General features: G+C 33.1%; 1 protein-coding gene across 1 annotated transcript in view; it reads left to right on the forward strand.

The window, feature by feature from the left end:
• Positions 1-20,308, forward strand: part of ULK4 (unc-51 like kinase 4) — a 210,022-nt gene that overhangs the window by 15,160 nt on the left and 174,554 nt on the right. The window contains exons 12-18 of the mRNA XM_041407795.1: positions 392-497; positions 941-1,045; positions 3,113-3,173; positions 5,034-5,215; positions 6,696-6,742; positions 7,562-7,640; positions 19,346-19,453. Of these exons, the coding sequence (XP_041263729.1) occupies positions 392-497; positions 941-1,045; positions 3,113-3,173; positions 5,034-5,215; positions 6,696-6,742; positions 7,562-7,640; positions 19,346-19,453 (688 nt within the window). The remainder of the gene's footprint in view (positions 1-391; positions 498-940; positions 1,046-3,112; positions 3,174-5,033; positions 5,216-6,695; positions 6,743-7,561; positions 7,641-19,345; positions 19,454-20,308) is intronic.

A 20,308-nucleotide genomic window follows, 5' to 3' on the forward strand; every position in this document is an offset into this window, starting at 1 on the left:
AAATGGCAAGTTTTTGTCAAGTTAATTTGCTTTGTATGTTTCTTTTATTAGGAGTTAAGACAATAATGGTTTAGCTCCCGTTTGTACAGTCATTATGAGAAATGACTGTACAATAATCAAATTACATTCATTTAATAATTACAACAAAATATCATTTTTCCTTTTCTAACCAGCAAAGAAATCCTAACCTTGTCAGAACACATTTTAAGACAGAAAATTGGTGTTTAGTTAATGGATCAGGCAGAACATAGTGTAATTTATGTTAGTCAGCTTTGAAAATTTGCTATATGACATGAAAGTTCCAAAAGAGCAACAAAAAAATAGTTTGCAATTAAGCTTAATTGGTAGTCTTTATTGTTTTTTAATTATGTTTTTCTTTATTTTGCTGAAGTTCTCGTCCCACACCTAGAACTAACTCTGCAGTAGAAGTAGAAGTATGTGATGCTGCTACTGTCCCAATCAAAAATTCTTCACAAGGAGATTCGTGGTTGAAAAAAGTGAGTAAAAAGTTTATATTGAGGGATGATGGTATCTCTACAGTTAGAATATTAGCCTGAAGTCTGTGGCAAAGTTAACTTTCTTTTGCATCCTTCCATTATTAAGTGTGCAAGTTGTTTGAAAAAATACTTGCAGAATTTCAGAGGTAGAAGTTAAGCAAGGTTCTTAGTGTCCTTTTTTTTTTTACCCTAATGCATAAAAGACAAGTTGTCTTCTTTCTTCTCAGTCTACATTTTGACCTAATGCTTTTTCTTCCAATATGTTTCTCTTATCATAATTTGTAGTTGGTCCTACCTGCTATTATATAAATAAAAAGCAAGTTAGAATATGTTTCCATGGCCAGACAACTTGGTATAATGTTGAAATGAAATATTTTGTGAATAAACATGATTAACTTTTTTGGTACAAAACAGTTTTTAAAAAAACTTTGTTCTTCTTCTAGGCTGAAAATGTGTGCTCAAGTGAGCAGGATATGGAGTCAAAATTGAAAGAGCTCATTTACACTGAATCTGATCTTGTCGTGACACCAATCATTGACAATGCAAAGGTATAGCAGAATAAAATATCCAGTTCAGGAATTTGTGGTTGAGACTATTTTTGCAGATAAATTTTTAATCAGGGTGAAACTCCTTTCCTGTATTTTATAGTTCGCATTTTAAAGCAGTTCCACCCAGTTATCTGGCTAGATCTCATACAATTTTTTGGCAGTCTTTATAATCCTATTGTGTTGCTTATTTGGAGGAATGAGTTATTTTGGGATTGAATAATAGCATTAAATAATATCTTACAAGAAATAGAAGCTGCTAAATGGTGTGTTCAGTGCTTTTGTAGATTTGTTTTCTGATAACTTGCCTTGATATCTGTTACTTAAATGAACACAAAACTTTGGATTGTTATACTCTAAACAAAGCCATCTATGAAGCCTTCTAGATTAGGAGTTAGACAATTACAGAATAACATTTGTTACTCTTTAGTGTGATAATGTTTCTAGTCAACATAAATTTATTTTCCCTCTTAAAGAACACCTGAAGTTGCAAGAAATGTCCATCTTATTTCTGTTGTATGGATTCTAATGTGCTAATAGTTTGTAACAAGTCTCCTGAGCAGGGAATCCACACTTAGGTTTGACTGTAAAGAGCAAAAAAATAAGAATCATTGCTTTTGCACTGCAATGGCAATGTAATGTGTATTTATAGGTAGATGTATTAGTAGAAAGAATGATAGGCAGGAGCCCCTTTTTTCTTTCGTTTCTGTGCCAGAAAAAATGAAGCTGTCTTAACAACTTTACTCAGTAAATTGCTGATGTGGGGAATGCAAGATTTTTCCTTGGAAGTGAGCATCTAAGCTCATTAGGAATGTCTTACAGGTTTTAGTTGCTGTATTGCTTTAGTATTAACAATTCTTTTGGTTTGTTTTAATGGATTTCTTAACACTTGCAAAAAACTAACAATCTTACATAGCTAGATAAGTAACTAGCAAGTAATATTATTTTAATTTTTTTGGAGTGAGAGACATTGTTCCTAGTGGAGACTTTTAAAGGTAATTATATGTTTGACTGCTACCACTGTTAATTTCTCAGTCTGTCTCAGGACTCTGACACAAAGCCGCAGTCCTTCACTGCTTCTCTTCTTACTACAGGAGATGAGATTAGGGGTAGGTGCACATACTGATGTGCACATGTAGACTAATCTCCTTACCATGCTGTGCCAGACTCAGAATTAGTGCAAAATAGCTCACTAAGTTCCAAGGACATGTAATCAGAGTCACTGCCTGCTTGGTGATGACTCTGTAGTCTGCTTTTCAGACTTAAAGATGATACTGACACCTGGTAAATCTGAAGAGCTTGCAATTTAATCTCCTGGAAAGGGATTTGCTAGATGCTGGCAGAATTTCAAAAGCTGAAATGTCAGCTTAAATTGTAAAATTTCCCTGTGTTCTGCAGATCTGTGAATTGAAGACCTTTTTAAGAAAATAGCTCTCTACTTTAGCTTAGACTTCTTCTGTCAAAGCCTGAATTCCATTACACAGTTGCCTTTTTAAGATCTTTTAATAAAGTTATGAAAATCACACTCAAATGTTCAATTACTGAGAAGTCATCCAATTTCATGATCTACAAGAAAATGATGGTTTTGCAGGCAAAAAAATCCCTATACCTTGTGAACAATTAGCTGTTGATCATATGACTTTTTATATTCATGAGTGGTTTAGTGTATACATGTATTTACTGTACAGAAATAAATTGCTAAAACATTTTGTGAGCTGTCATCTGCACAGTTCCTTTTTGTAGCTTTTGAAACCCAAATGCAAGTATTTTTCATACAAGTAAGATAAAAATGTAAACTGAAAAAATCCTCTGATTTTGTAATCCTATTTAAAAATCACTTAAATGGAAATACTAGCAATATAGTTATATAAAAACATAGAGTTAAATCTCAGATATTTGCTTGAAAGAAAATAGATATCAGAAAACAATGGAAAATTCCTTAGTAATGAGCAGTACCATGTACACCCATCCTGTGCAAATTTTGTATGTTTGTATTCTCACATTCAACTACTTAGAGATTTTCTAGGAATGTATTAAAACTAGTTGTGATATGTTTCGGTTTTTTTCCAGATAATGAAGCAAGTACCAGTTAGATTTGACCCGAAAACTTTACATATACCAGCACATTCAGGTATGGATCTGTTGAAAGTTCTAACAAGCTCTGCATGTGCTGCTGTAGCTCGTTATTTCAAGACCTGTAGCCTCCCCTTGTAGCTTATACATGGTCACAGTTTCAGAACTCTTAATTACTCTGGAAGTATTGTTGTGTATGCAATGTTTTTAGCTGGACCAATTTTGGGTAGCCTTTGCAAGTACAAACTCTTAAATTATATTCCTTTCTCTTCTGCTTTCTTGAGTTACAAGGCCATGCTCAAAACTTTTGCTGTGAGGCAGTCATCAGTGTTTAGTGTGGGAAAACCAGCATATTTTTCTTCAGCTGAGAGATTTAAACTGAAATATTCAACCAAATATATTACAATTTGACAAATGCAGACGAGCAAGTGGCAACAAGATCTTAAAATGTGCAGTGTTGATCAGCCACAATTCTAGGCAGCCTTGCCAGTCCCACCTTTAATCATGGAATGTTGTGGCACTCATGCCCAAAAGGATAATGTGAAGTTGTTTGGGGTTTGTCTTTTTGTTTTTAATTTTCAATGTCTAGAAATATTTCTGAAAACTAGTCAGCTCATTGTCATGACTGTAACAATTGTTCCCTTGGAACATTTGCTCTTGTCTTTTTAAGAAAAATACTGAACTGTTCTTGAAGAGGGACATCAGTCAGACATGTAGTCCTTCTAGACATCACATAGCACCTCTTCCTAGGCATAAGAGTTCATCTTTCCTTTCTATAGAGTATGTATTTTGAAGAGTTAATTTCTAGAAGAAATTTTATATATGGAAAGGAACACAACATCCCTCAATCTCCCAGTCAAGACTGTAACCAAAAATACTTTTAATTTGGTCATCAAAAAAAGATCAGATTCCACTGTGAAAGGGGAATATTATGTTTCATATTACCTTTAAGTAGTTATCACACTGATGTTCTGGTATGTTTAACTCATAATTTTTTATGGTTGTAATGCTTTCAGAATTGTAGCTTTCTTCTGGACAACTTTCTGATTTTTTTTGAAGATACTGAATTTGACTGCTTGTAAGGATTAAAGACAATATGAAAAAATTTAAATGAATACCTGAAAACCTTAGCTGTTTTCACCTCTGCTAATGTATATTTACCTGCATTAGAGGGTGTTACTTAGGTGTAGATTGGGTTAAAAGTCGGAAAACATGCTTTTAAATAGTCTATACTGGAGCGTATCAGGTAAGTTATTAATAAATAACTACTGAAACAGAGGGAATGTGTGGCTGCTAGATTGAAATTAACTGTTGAGACTGATAAGGATGTCTGAAAAAAAATCTTAATTCATGTGCAGTGGTCAATGAATTGAACCATGGCGTATATCTTAATTGTTCATGTGACTTGATTTCTTTGTGCTCTTTCAGAAGTCATCCATGTCCTCATTTGCTAAGGCTTAGATAGGTGGATACCTACCTGAAGGAGTGATTATATGTGCTTTCAGTTTATTTATTGTGAGCAGATTTCACTGATTTTCGCTAGGTTTTGCCTCAAATTTGCTTACAGGAAACTGCACTTACTTATTAAGAATTAGTAATGATGAAGGACAACTGCTACCTTTCCTAAATATAATGCCAGTAAATGTTTCCTTAAATGAAGGACTTAGCAGGTTTACTCTTTCAAAACTATTTTGAGGCTTTAGTTGCTGAATTTTTATCCTTTATTTCTCTTCTTGCTTCCTTTTTGATTTCTGTTATATTCAGACATGAATTCTAACATTTAGTATTTTAAGTCCTAAAATTATAATTAGATTCAAACTTTGGAACTTACTTATTCATGGTGATCTTACTTAGCTGCGTGCTGAAGCTCTATTAAAGATTCACCGTCTTTAACTATTCATTTTTCTCTCATGGTTAGTTGAGAAGTTGTCCTCTATGAAAGATGTGGACTGGAATAACTTTGTGAAAAGAGTGTGTTCCCTGCTTGAATCCAGTGAGAAGAATACAGGAGCAGCACGTTCTAAACTGAACTTACTGTACTATCTGTGCACTTTGGTTGTCCACAAGGAGATTGCAAACAGGCTAATTAGCTCTCAGCTTGTAAGTAATAAAGCTTTGAAGTAATCAGCATGGTTTACATATTTGCTGTTGTATCAAAAATTAGCTGCTTTTAGTTATATTTGAAAAAATCAGTGGAAATCAGTGTACTGACAAAAATATGATGTTGATTAAAGTAAAAAAAAACCCAAAAACCCAAAAAATTACATGTCAGGTTTTTCAAAAGAGCTGAGGAAAACTAATTCTTTGTCTTAGATTTCACATACATTTACATATAGTTTTGTTGTATTAAGGAAAATGTTGGGGTAAAAAGTAACCTTTATAAAGAGCGTAAAAAAATTTATAATGAAAGGTTAGTCTTTGTAAATCATTAAGTGGCAGAGGATACTGTAAAGAGTTCATGCATTAATTATTAAATTTATTTTGTCATATGTCTGTAAAGAATAGCAAGAAAGCTTTCTAAAGAACTGGCAGTAAAATTTTAAGTAAACTGGCCATCAAAAAGTGAGCATGCACTCTGAAGGATCTGTTTTGGGGTTTCATGTTTCAAAAACCATTTTCTACCAGACAAACAATTTTACTAATATGCTCCATAGTGATTTAACATATTTCTTCCGGTCTTGCGTGTGCGGAAGAGAAACATACTTATTTCCCCCCATCCTTATGTAAAGATATTACAGAAGCTACCCTAAGATGAGCACTTTTCATTTTTTTTTAATAGGAAGTAAACTACTTTGCTCTCTTACATTTGTAGTAAGGTACCTAAGTTAAAAGCTGACACATGTTATTGTTGCATATAAGATACTAAAGGCAAAATTGCACTACCAGAAATCTGGATGAAGAGCATTTAGGTTGGAAGCAGTGGTAGGTCTTATGCCATAGCATGGAAGGTGTATTCTTTTATCACTGGAGTATTTGGAGCAAGGGGAGCAATAATCCAGTAACTGAATAGTCAATTAACAGAACATTTTAGAAATTAGTAATTATTTAGTTTGGTTCTTAAATATCTGATTATTTATGTTAACATTCATTATTCTGGTATTTACCGACTACTTTGGTACAGACTCGCAAAATAATATTTGTTTTGTAATTAATTATTTGTTTAAAAATAAATAATAATTAAAACATAATGATAAAATAAATAATAAAAAATAGATAATTTGTTTTAAAATAACTATGTGATGATCTCTGTGCTTGTAAGTGAAAGAATCAGACCTTTTTTCTCCAAATAGTATTATTCAGAATTAAAAAAAAATTCTGACATTCAGGTATATGTTTAATAGTTTCATTTTAGGCAAAAATATAGAAAAATATTTATATTTTTCCATTTGGGCTTTTTTATTTTTATTTCTTTAATCAGTGTTTGCACAGAATCTGCAGTATTTGTCTGTGATAATTCTCTTAGCAAATGTTATCCAAATACATTTTTATGAAATTATTGATACTTTGATTTCTTGTTTATAATTTGGAACTATCAGATCATTGAAATTCACTGATGTTTATTTGTCTTCTTTAACTATAGTTTCCTATGTTGATACAGCAGTTGCGTGCAGCTGCCAACTGGGATATGTAAGTAACAACTATTTTAAATTAATATGTTCAAATACAGACTTGTCACTGAATTTTATTAAAGATATTTGTTAACAGGTTATTAGAGGAGTTTTTTAGCTTGTCAGAGTGCTGTGGTATCTGACTGGTGTATGATGATATAAAATGGAATTTTTACAGCATTGAATTAATATATTAATTCTACAGCACCAAAGATTATAGAAAATCTCTAAACTTTTATGTAGATAACATAGAACATAGTGTTTCAAGTAGAGTTACTTAAAATCACTGAATAGAATAACTCCATACCACAAGAGAGTAAAAGAACTGTAATAGTAGCTCTCTTCTCCCGAATACCTGTCAGGAATAGTTCAATGTGATAGTGCCCTCTGCTGTTTTTTTCATAAACGTTGATTTTATTATTCCAATTTTTTCCATGTTAATGAAACATTGAAAACTGATTTGCTGATGCAAGTTTCATTTCTGTTTTGTCAGCTATCCTGAAAAGTCTAAATTATCTGTATGGGTTTTCTGTATTATATAAAAACTGAACATGAACATGACTCTTAGTAATCCTAACAAACTAACGAAGCTTCACACTTCAGAGACAGAGAAAAGAAATATATTTATGCATATATTTGCTGCTAAATTGGGCTGAAACACTGAAATAACTTGTTGATACAAAGAAAACAGAAGTAAGAAAAAAATCTGAGCTGTAAATAGGATGTCAAATTTTTCTGCCCTTAGCAACCTGTGTAGAATATAAACAAGATATAATTGTTTTTGTAGTATTTTATAAATATATTTCCTGAACCTACAAAATATTTATTTGATACACAGACGTGCAAACATTGCTCGAGTGATTGGTTTACTGGCGTTGCACACATCTGAACTTGAAGAAAATGTACCTGTTTCTGAGGTAACTTTCCTTTTTTTTTTTCCCAGCAGGGAGTTTTTTAATGCTTTTATTATTCTCATCATAAACTTTCACAGTGTTTTTTGTGTTGACCCCTGCTTTATTTTTAACTCATATGTGTAAAGTGTAATATAATCAGTTAATTAAATGTATAAATTTACAAGCTTATTCTATGCAGTTGTGGTTCTAATCTTTACTAACCTGTGATAAAACTTTACCACCCAGTGATAAAACTAGCATTTTTCTCTCCTTTTCATAAAATCAAGTAGTCACAGTCATACTTTTGTGTATGAGGAAAAAGAAACTGCTGACACATTTGGTTATCCTGAAATGTAATTATTGTAATTAGTATAAAATAGTACAACTGATTCTTAGAGATTTTTTTTCAAAAAATAATTTATTGACATGGGACTAATTTGAGGTTTCTCACAGTTCTTGAAGAATGTGTGTAACGAAGGAGAAGTAATTTTGTTTGGAGAAGAAAAGCTTTAGTTCTTGTTTGATATTACATGGTCAGTAGTTGACTTAAACAGGAGACTGGTTAGATTAAGTGTCTTACTGTCCTTTTCTTGCATGTGACATATACACACAGGTTGCAAAATCTTGACAGAATGTGCTATTTAATGTCTGTTTCAAGTGTGAATGTGACATTATTTCTTCATGAGGTGAAGCCAGAACTTCAGTTTAGTGGGTGTTTGAATGTAAGACCCGAACTGCTAAACACAAGCTGTAAATATGCCTGTGTGCTATGCAGATTTGGTGCAGGAAAATACAATTAGTGGTTAATACCTGACTCTTTTGGAAATGCCGCTAAGGAAGTTTTCGCTGGTTTAGGTACCTCTGGTTTCTTCCTAATGAATATTAGAAATGATTGTGATTATCCTCCTATGTTGCCATTAATGTTGCCATTCTGCAGTGAAAGCTGAACTCAAAATATTATTATTGTTACCTAGTGTTTGCTGTTTGTTTTGTGAAGTTCCAAAATGGGGCAAAAGTCCCTATATTACAGTCACTGAAGTTTGGTAAAAGTTTTTCAATACTGACAGTTTCACAGCAATTGAATTCCAGGTCATAATTTAAGTGTGCTCTTTTACGTGGCAGATTTTTTCTGATATTTAACTTTTTAAATTTAAAATACTCAAAAGTAATTTTTAGATGTCCATATGTCTTTTGGCTTCAGGTGTTTATTCAGGTGGTTAGCAGTAATATGTTTAGCAATAGCTAAACATAGCAATAGCTAAACATATTTCCATAGCTTCCTAGTTTCCATCAGAAAACACATATCCGAGTCAGCTTTTGTACTTAAAAGCAATAGATTGAAGTAGTTATATGTCACTGCAGTCCCCCATCTGGGTAGTAATTATCATTGACTCCATGATTCTCAGAAGGCTGATCAATCACTTTATTACTCTATACTTATTAAGAAACCCATCTCCCTTACAGTCAGTCATGATACAGGTAGACCCATTTCTTCCTTCCATCTAAACACCATCACCACTGGCCAACTGAGAAACCACCCTTTGGTAAACAAATCTCCATAACACATTCCACATGTTCACAACAACAGGTGCAGCAAGTGAAGATAAGAATCATTCTTTTATCATTCTTTTCTCTGATCTTCTCATAGCCTTCCCCAGGACAATGCCTGGGAAGGTTGTGCCTGCTGCTCTCTGTGGCCAGAGAGTTGCTGCCACAGTTATACATTGACCTGTAATATTATTTTGTTCAAAATGTTTCCAGTGCTTTTTTATTTGAACATATAAGTCATTCACAAATGGAATTTAGCATTTTTAGAAGTATCATATATATACATCAGGAACCAAGTTAAATCCAAGACCAGTGACATTTAAACTGAAGGACTAGAATGGAAAATTAACTTTCATTTTAACTTCCTGGCCCCATTCTTATGTTTGTTAAAATTAGTTTTTATATATATTAATTGCAAAAATAAGGAATTTAAAAAAAATTAACAGGTCTGAGTTAAAAATGTATTTACTGTGTTTTATTTAATGACATTCATTCCAATTTTTTTTCTCTCAAAGTAATATCTCTGAACAAAAAAATATTTTATTGCTTTCACAAAATTAGAATGAGGGGAAAAAACCATTGAATTGTAATATTTTCATGTGTTCAAATTTATTTTTGCATATATAATGTAAAATCAAATAACTGTAGGCAGTACACAAAACTCAATAGTTCATTTCTAGGAAAAATAGGATGAGGCATTTAGGAATTTCTCATCTAGAGATGTATTCCCCTCTGCTCCCTTCAGAGGAATCTGCGGATTGGTTGAACATTCTTGTTAACTGTCAGCTATTTTATAGTGTATGATCCTTAAAAAACCCCACCACAAAGCAAACCTTTCTATCAGCATTATATACAGAATTAAATATAATGCTGTAACTTATCCTCTCATATGAGCCACCTGATGCTCCAGGTAAAGTTTATTGGCGCCTGTTGTGATATAAGAAATGTCAGAATCAAATGTCTTGAGCTGAACAACATAATCTAAAATGACACTCTGTGATCCAGGTCTTACAGTCTGAAGATATAGGAGATCTGTCTCTTGGTAGGGTTTTTTGTGTTTTCTTTCCTCTTCCATTCCTCGCACATTCTAATTTGATTTGATAACTGCTTGATTTTTTGACCTATTAAATAGAAGTGATCTTCTTTCGCTCCTAAATTTGTTCCCAATTGTGAAAAGGCAATTGAGAGCTTGTGAATATGCGATTCTGGAATTATTTTTGCTCCATATGTGTACCGTGCTATTTATATCAAGCTTTCTTTCCAGTTGTTTTCACTCAGTCATGGCCCCTTTGCAGTTTTTTTTGTTACCTCATTATACAGTCATCACTTACTTGTGATCTCTTTTGTACTTTCAAAGCAGCACAGGACCGGTAGAGACTCATGCAGGTTGGCGCTGCTGGCCCTTGCGTATTAAAAAGCTAACTCTATTTCTACCCCCTACTGCCTTCTTCCCACTTAGACATTTATTTAAGGATAGTTCCTCTATCCTTGAGGTTGAATCTGTACCATTACATTTTTGTTGTTGTTGTGAAAATGGTTTTATAAATAGTAGTAGCATTAATCTCTAAGGAGACACAAAACCTTTAGGAAAGAAAAGAAACCTCAACCTCATTTTACAGGCCAAAGTAAATTTTCATATAATGCATGCCAAAAGCCTTTAATTTATTTGTCTTTGAAAAATTAATATTTTGGGGTTAAGTTCTTTTTTTCAAGCAAGGAGGGAACAACGGTTTCCTTTGAATATAACCACCAGAGGTCACTAAAAGACAAAATAAAATGCAAGTAAATGACTGTTTTACAGACTAGGGAAGTGTGGAACTATGTACTATCTTTATTCTGCTGATGTATTTGAGTATGTAGGTCATACTAGAAAAAATTAGAATAAATGAATATTTATATCTATTGATCTATTTCCAGTTAAGTATTTTTAAGAAGCATATTGCATTGATTAGAAAAAATGACACTGATCTTAGAACACAATAGGGGAATTGATCTCTTTTATAACTGCAGATAGAAGACATTTTATGTGCAATTTCTTCTATTGTGCAGGTGCAATAAAAGATTTTAATAGGTCATATATTTTTTCCTGACTTAATATAATTTTTTCCTCCATGGAATTGCTCTTTATAAATCTGAAACATAATTTCCTCTTATTTATTGCTAGTTATCTTAGGAAAACACCTGAACTTTAAAGTTTTATTTTTGTATTTAGATTTTAAAACTGGTTATGAAAATTCAGTGAAAAAAACCCATTCTTTCCAGGATTCTGTTCTTCATCTTACAGGAAAAAAATTCTTCCATAGTTAGGAAGGCTTGCTTTGATGTATATCTAATTTGTTGTATTTATTAACAGAAGCCATTGTCCTTCACTTTCTGAGAACATACTGGGCTCTCTGCCACCTAGGATGCAGCCACTCTGATGTGACATTTCAGACTCAGTCTATTGTTTTACTAAGAGATAATACAGCAACTTAACAGTTTGCCTCCATGTCAGGGAGCAGTGTCCTTCTCTGTCTGGAAGGACACCACCCTGGAGTTGTTCTCTGTCTGGCCTTTTTGGTGGCAAAATCTAGTCCTTTTCCTTACCTTTCTCAAATTTGCTAAATGGGAATATCCATCTCACCCTATGTCCTGGGCAGTTGTGCCTGTCTTTTAACAGATCTCGATTCACTGCTCTACTGGGTATTTAAAGGGTTCAGAGAACCTCGTGCAGCCTTCACACTGCGAGCTTCTTTGCAAAGCCTTTGGCTTAATGTCTTCCATGGCCAAATTAATAAATTACATAGCCCGTGAAGGATGACAGCATATCAGAATATCTCCATAATACTGAGCTTTGATTCCTTTGTCAAAGTGGTGAAATATCCAGATTTCTGTTTTAATCCAAACTGAAACTCCATGTAACTTGAACCTTTTAATTTCTGACTTTTTATTAAAGTGCAATTTAGTGGTTGTTTTCCACAGCTGGAAAGCAGCTGTATTACAGGTGTAGTTTTATGACCTGTAACTCTTAGACATACTCTAGCCTGCTCATTGTGTCTACATTGCTCAAGGTCTACAGTTTGTTGTCAAATTCTTACAGAAAGCAAATTTTAAGTCAATTTCCTAGCTTACCTCTCTGATAACTCCTGTTTCTAAGCCTGTCATGTCTGCTCATATTGTAGTGATTTCAAGTAAAAATGGTTTGATTTGGCCATTTATTCCACACCTGTTTAGTTTTAATATTGTTTTATTGTACGATGACTTTATAAGAATTATTACAATTTTAGTGTATCCTTGTTTTCTCCAAGGGCCCTTTCCTTGCTTTGATCTGATATGTCTTACTTAGAAAAAAACCAACATGGAACAAAACCCACCCAAATTTAAAAAATCTGTAGTCAGGAGATAGAATCTGTAGGAGAGTGTGTATGTGAGTATTTACACATGTTCATATACATATTTTGTAACTCGCTTAAAACCTTACAGTTAACTTTCTGATATAATCAGGATTGTCACTTAATACTTTGGTAACAGTGAAAGGGCTTCCTTTTAAGTTTTTTGAGTGACTTCTAGTAAACTTTCAACCTATATAATAAATTCCATTTATTTTCAACAACCTGGTTCATTGAATTATAACTTGCATACTTGCCTGGGGCACGTGGCAGGAAAACAAATGAAAAATTGACATTTCTCAGGTAAATTAACAGAAACTCATGGTGTGTTTGAGAAAAGTCCTTCTGAATTAATAAACAGAAAATGGAAATAGAATTAAATTAGCAGTGAATATATCAGCATGGCAATTCTGGATTATTGGAGAAAATATTAAGACCTTTTATCATAACTGAATATCCTTCTTTTTCCTCTCTCAAAAAATTATTTTTCTCAATCCAATTAATTTGGCTTGCTTTATGTTTGAAGTCCAAAGCAGGCTGGTAGTAGAAAACAAGGAAATTTTCACCTAGGAAGGAGAAAACATACGTTGCTGATTGCAGGATTAAATCACTTTTTGCAATTTTCTTAAACTAATTGCCTGACTGAAGCAAGGACTCTACCATTCTAAAGATATTTAATTGACACTGTTTTGATAGTCCATTAAATTTAGTCTATTTTCTTTGATGGGTGAAATAGTACATTTTTCCATTAAAATTATATCAGTGGTGGTACCAGTAAATATGTTTATAGTTATTTTCAGTTGAGTTCTTATGATAGTAAAACTGCTGTGTTGTTTTTAGTTTTTTCTACAATTCTGTTATTTTTGGGATGATTATCTGTGCCTCAAGGACCCTTTCCTTCAGCAGATAAATATTTATGTGTCTGGAAGTGATATGTATATGTGTCATATTTGTCATACACACTGGAGATGCATTTGGGGGGTGAAAGCCTGGGTGAACTAGATGGAATAGAGCTTCTGTAGTTAAAAATAACTTAGCAGGGACATTTTTTTTTCCTGTGGAAGATGTGAAATATTTGCTTTCCTTACATTGCTACAGTGTCAGCAGAAGCAGCAAATACAAACAGAAGAAGAAATGTGCAGTTGTCATTCTGTCCATGAGCAAGAGAGACCACATGGAAAAAATTTTATGCCTAAGCTTCTTGACATTAAACAAATTATTTTTTCTATTAGCTTTGGAAGGCACATATCTGTGTAAGGCCTTAAGTATTTCCTGACATTACTCTGATATTGTTTATGTTTGCAGTCACATCATATAATATTGCAATTCTTTGTGGCATGCTGTAAGTTCTTTTTTTTTTTTTTTAGATTTTGACGTAGCTGAGAATTTGGTTTTAGTACATTTTTTGTACTTTAATTTTCTTTTACACCAAGCAACTTTGTGCCTATGGAAGTTGTACAATTTGCACACTGAACTGTTTAGTTCTTACAACAAAGTGCATACCTTAAAGAACTAACCTGAAAGAGAGCACTTCTTCCACCTCCATTTGTCTTGCACTTGTGAATTGATCATATCATAGGCTAGGAACTGAAGGAAATAATCCAGTCTTTTCTTCTAAAGCACTTGCTTGATTGACACTATTAGGCTGCAGCATGTTTTTGTGATAGAAATTGCACAATGGTGGTAGATGAAAAGCCTAATTTCCTGCTGCCTTCTGATTACTGCATTAAAAGACACTCAAACCAGGCTCAGTGTTAGGCAAGATCACTTGTATATTAGTTGTAGTCCTAGCTTTTCTTCTAAGTACCAGACCTTTTAGCCATCATCTGGGGGGAAAAAAAGTTATTTTAGTATGAAACACATTTTAAAAATAATTCTTTAGGGAAGAACTGTTGTTTTGTCCAGTTTGCATCTTCACTGAGCAGAATGAAGTAACTTACAGTACTCAAAGGGAGCTATTTTCAAAGAAAATTTGTGGAAAATCCCCTATAATTTTTTTTTAAATATGAGATATTGTAGAAATAATAATCAATCATACATATAAGATATATGTAGAAATAATAAATCTAAAATATTCTACATGTATATTTTATCAGTGGGCATTGGTCTTTGAATGTTATCAGCAGTGTTTCTAAAAAGTGGATAAACGGCCTACTGCTTGGAAGAAGATGACTTAGAGTAACTTCAAATCAATTTATGAATAGAGTAAAAACAAGGAAGAGGAGAGAAAAAAAAAAAAAAGGAAAATACCACTTCCTTGGATGGTCCTGCCAACCCTTATTCTGTGGCAACTGATTTCCAGTTTCAGTTTGCATTTTTAGATGTAAACCAGCTTCAGTTGGTTGCCACTGACTTGAGTTTTGAAGGGAGAAATCTTTGCTTTTTAGGCTCCTAAGCAATCTTTTTCTTTGCTTGCCTTTGACAAAACTGAAAACAGAATCTCTTTGCTGTTAGAGGCAAACATTTTTACCTGGTCCTTCTTGTGATTAGAAAGTTTCAAACATAAGGGCTGGGGTAGAAATCAGATGTATTCATGAACATCTGCTACTGAGCTCATGTGATCATATGTCTGTCATGACAGACTGTGAGAAGTAATAACGTTTTTTTTCCTTAATAATAAAACCCAGCACACAAGCAAAACTCCAAAACTTGTTAAAAGTATTTTTACATCCGTTTTTGATTTGATGGTAAACGTACCTGAGTTATAAGTTTATTGCTTCTATTTGTTTCTGATTTTATCCCTTTGGGACCAAAGGGATTTGAATTGGTTCCAAAGCAGCTTGAATCTCCTTTTGAACTCATGACGTCTGGTTTGACTACTCATCTACTAAGACCTCTTCCTCCAGCAGTTACAGAAAAATTGAAAAGTTATGAGTTTTCATAATGAGTCAATTTTGCATTGTATCCACCTGGAAAAAAAATACACCTCCATCTTATAATTTTTCCTAGAGGAGTTCTAGAGGAGTTGCAATATGTTGTTGTTGTTGTTTTTCTCCCTACATTCTGAACAGCATTAATACCACATCCATAGTCTGGTAGTCAGATTTCTCTTCAGTCCTCCTTACTTCACGACCCAGTTTGAGTTCAGAGAAAGCTGGTAGGTTTTTTTTTTGTCATATATCGTTTTAAAGATGAGTACTTGAATATTACCCTAGATTCCTTTCTGGTTAGTGGCACTAAAACCATGGCATACTTTCTCAACCTAGCAAGAGTGCTTTTCTCAGAGGAAAGTCAGATTGCTTTGCCATTATTTGCCCACATTACATGATGTGTACTCACAAGAAAATGAACTAAAATATAATTTCCATTATGCTTGAGACATAAATAGCTTTTATTACTGTAAGGGTTTGCAGAATTACAAAGATACTTTAATTTCCACTACTACTTGCAGACAATCATATTAATAGATCAAAGATTTAGTAATGTTGGAAATCTGTACATTGCCATTCTACTACTTAAGGTATAAAACACCTTTTTTGAATATGCTGTAATTTTCACTTCTGGGCTCTTGAAGCAGCAGGGAAACTTCTAGATACAGCTCGAAATAGACTGAGAATCTGCCACAAGTAATAGATCAATTCCACGCACTATTGTTGTAAATTAAGTCAACCACTGTCCAGATATGACATTTTCTTCTTTCTTTTCTTTTTATGACTACACTATATCTACTGAGTTTGACAGCTAGGGTAAAAGGTGTAGGTAATTTATTAAGTTTAAGATGCTTTTAATAGACAGTGTAGGACTTGCAGTTCATTACTATTTACTTCTATGAAAAGGAATATATAGGCAGGTTGAAAAGAAAAAGAATTTACTATAGGTAAGAAGGAGACTTTGTCAGTCTGTAGTTAAAATAAATCTGATTTTTCTGTTGTGCATTTTCCCACATAAACTTTGGTACTTTCTTTACCTAAAATTTATACACCCTTTAATATTGAATCAAAGTGTCCAAGCAAATTTTTTTTCAAGTCTTATATTTTTTCTTATGAAAGGATGAAAGAATATTTTAAATCTTGTGTAAATCAGTCTTGTCAAGATTAGAAGTGTCCTGTCAACAGCAGGAAACAGTTTTGTCTTCCTTGTTTTGGGTAATTTAAAATGTGTTTGTGAAATTTTGAACACTTTATATTATATAACATTAAATTTATTTTATAAAAATATTTGTGTTTCCATATAAATGTGCTTATAACACAGATAATACATCACAGCTTCCTGTTCCATAGTTTCCATTGCAGAGGACACAAGAAGATCTTAAATAGGTTATTGGCACAGACCCTCTGCCAGTTCAGTATGTGACATAGTCAGCGAACCCCATTTCCTGCACTTGTAAAATATTTGATTATTTAATTGTGTTCAGTGAAGGGAGGGAAATCACAGGGCAATTCTGTACTCTGTGTGCTCTCTAGGGAAAATGAGGCCATTATCTGAGTGTGGTAAATAAAGTCTCGTATATAAGAGATTATGAGTGTCATCTGTAATGTGTGGTGACTATTTCATGTTCAGTGCCTTCTGCCATAGTACTTAATTCTTCTTATGGATCTTCTTACAGTTACCAAAATTAACCCTTAATGAAGAAATTTATTATGGTATATGAAGATAAGAACTATAGGATTTCATCCTACTTCTGTTTCTCTTTAACAAAGATGTAACAATTTTAGCACAACTCAGTCACTAACAGTTCAGATTTCTTCAGACATATCTTCACTCTTGTTTAATAAAAGTTGGGGGTTTTTTTCAAATAAAAACTTGAATTTATTGCAGTGTTGACTAGATTTTTGGCAAGTTTTTTTTAGTGCACAACAAGGAAAATTACTTTTTAATTTGAATTTTGTTAACTCAGTTTTACCTCTTTTTTCATTCATATTTGAGGAAAGAGTAGGAATTGGTTATGATTACTTCCTTTTCTTATCACTTTAGAATAAAAATAATAACTAGAATCTCAAAAAAAAACCCAAAACAGAAGATGGATAATCTACCCAGTATATTTAATGTTAATGACTGTTTTGTTAAACTTCAATTGAGTGGTAAGGCAGCCAAACAGAGTTTAGTACCAGTGAATATAGTGAATATATAATTTACTACACACAAAGGTTAATTCATAGTTCTATTTAATAGAATATAGGATTTAGAGAATTGTAGGACTGCACACATAAATGTATTTAGATAATGTGTCATCAAAATTTCCCAATATATTAACCAGGCTTTGTAGGTGCAAACCAATATTAGTATTGATGTAGGGTTGTCTGCTGGTTGAGATTTATCATTAAAACTGATAATTTTGATCAGACTGCCTTGATCCTCTACAGCAGATGTACAAATTGATTTATATTTTCAAGTTCTGCCTGCAAACAAACAAGTGTTAGTTAGGTGTCATCATGATTTGATGTCCCTAGCTAGTCCCTAGCTGGAAATATGTCAGCAGCTTGTGTTATCATATAGTTCATCAATTTTGTGTAGTTAAATACTATCTCATGGTGGGTTCACCCTCAGTCTAAAGAGGCGAAGTTGAGGGAGGTTAACTGGGTGTGTGTAATCTCTGTTAATGCCACAGTGACAAGGTACTTTTGATGGTATAGATTCCACAAAGAAGTTCTCAAAATATATTTCATCACAAGAGCAAGAGTAATTCTGTATAGCTGTAGAAGGGAAATATAATAAAGGTGAAAATGCTGTCGTCGTGTGTTCATCATTTGGTGCAGAGTTGCAATTGAATCAGTTTGACTACAACTTTCTCATGATGGCATATTAGAATCTTTGAAACCTACTGACACATTTGTTTCTTAAATATGAAAGTAAAGCTCTCTCTGGAATGGCAGGCTAATTAAAGTTCCTGAATAAAATTTGTAGAAATGCTCTGAAAGCAGTTTAAAAAACCAGTTAATGAGCAGAGCACTTTTAAAAAATGGGGAGAAGGTCAAAGTTTGTTTAGTAGATCTTTTTGCTTTGATTTGAAGACTGCATTTCCAGTTTTGATATGATTTTGCTGTACAAAGATTGGAGTTATCAAGCTGCTAAGGTCAGGAGGGGAAGTAAAACAAGGGAAGTTAAGGATAAAAACTCCTTGGTGCTCCAAAGAAGAAAAAGTGCTTTGCTGACAAATACTTCTGCATGGGAAAGTGATTTCTTACTATGTCACCTGCACAAGATGAATCAAATTTTCTAATTTACTTCCATCTTGTTTTTATAAATAACATATCTATCTATCTATCTGTCTATCTGTCTGTCTATCTATCTATCTATGCACACACATGTGCATATGTATAAATGCTTTGCATACAGAAGTTCATGGAATACAAAAAACTACAATTATATGTCCAGTTCTTACACACTAAGTCACCTGTAAACTTAGAGATTAGAAGACAAGTCTTAAATAGTTCTTATGCTTTGCTAAGATATCTACACAAAAGACATCATTAAAGGTTTCTTGTTGTTTGTTCTTTTTGTAACCTGGTGGTGAGAACTCCCAGATCTTCTGACAGAAACACAGGAACAAGTAACACTGCAAGTAGGCTTTTCTTTTCCTGGCAGATCTATTTCTGTTGTCCTGAGGGAAATGAAAGAACACATAGCTGATAATTTGTCACCTTGAGTAATTCCTTATTGCATTTTTCTCCATATTACGTATATAATATTTTGGAATAATTATTTTTACTTTCCTTCAATGCTTGCTAAATCCCTTGCAAATGTCTCTTCAGCATAAGTGAGGAGTACATCAGTAAGATGGCATTTGAGATAAAGCTTTTTACCTTTAGCAGTACATTTTCCTTGACAAAATACATGAGTTGATCTATTGATTGATTTTTTTTTTAAATTTAGGCAATTACACTTTTAACCGAGCTAATCAGAGAGAACTTCAGAAACAGCAAATTGAAGCAATGCTTTCTACCAGCACTTGGGGAGCTGCTTTACCTCATAGCCAGCAAGGTAAGACTGCAAGTGATCCTTACAAATTTGGCAAATGTGAAAAAAATTCCCATGGAAAACTAGACCAAAAAAATTAAATTACTTAATCATTTGTATAGTCAACAATTTCTTATCCTGTCTTCTCTAATACTTATTCTACTTTAAGAAACATGCTACTCCAATATTTTACTTCATCAGAGATTAATTGAACAGCATTTTTCAAATGTAGAATTTTAATTTCATAAAAGGATTTAATCAACCACAATAAACATTGCTGGTTTCCAAGTGGCAGATCTAAGGGTTCAAACATCTAAGCTAGAGATGATGATTAAATAGGATGTATGAGGACAGTCTATAATATCAATAAATTAATATATTAGTGTATGTATATCTCTAGTCCATATTAAATCTTATTGTAGCTTGGTTGGATTCACAGCACAGTGGAAAAGGAAATTAAATTATCCTGACTAATTTCAAATGGACTTGTGTTTATTCCTGATTAAAACTGATTTAAATTTTGAGTCTAGAAGTAGTAGATTTGCATTAAAAGTAATCAGAGGTTGTTTGCAGAAAAGAAATACTGGTAATGTTAAGAACTGGAGTTGACAGATCCTTGAAATCATCACATATGTTTTTCCATATTCTAAGAATAAAATACTCTTTTACTTAACAGAAACGAAGTGTCTTCAAGCAGAAAAAGTATAATCTTGGCTTCTCTGAAGCCTTTGTATTATCTGCATCATCTAATAGCTCTGAATGCTGACACGTTAGTTTAACAAGGCAGCTGGTAATGGAGCAAAAGTGGCAAATGAATTGTTACTTTGGCTTTAGTTATGGCTTTCTACTGAATTTCCAGGTTTTATTTTCTTTATCCTC

This window comes from Onychostruthus taczanowskii, unplaced genomic scaffold (assembly GCF_017590055.1).
Source record: "Onychostruthus taczanowskii isolate IOZ18803 unplaced genomic scaffold, ASM1759005v1 scaffold28, whole genome shotgun sequence".
Classification (NCBI taxonomy): Eukaryota; Metazoa; Chordata; class Aves; order Passeriformes; family Passeridae; genus Onychostruthus; species Onychostruthus taczanowskii.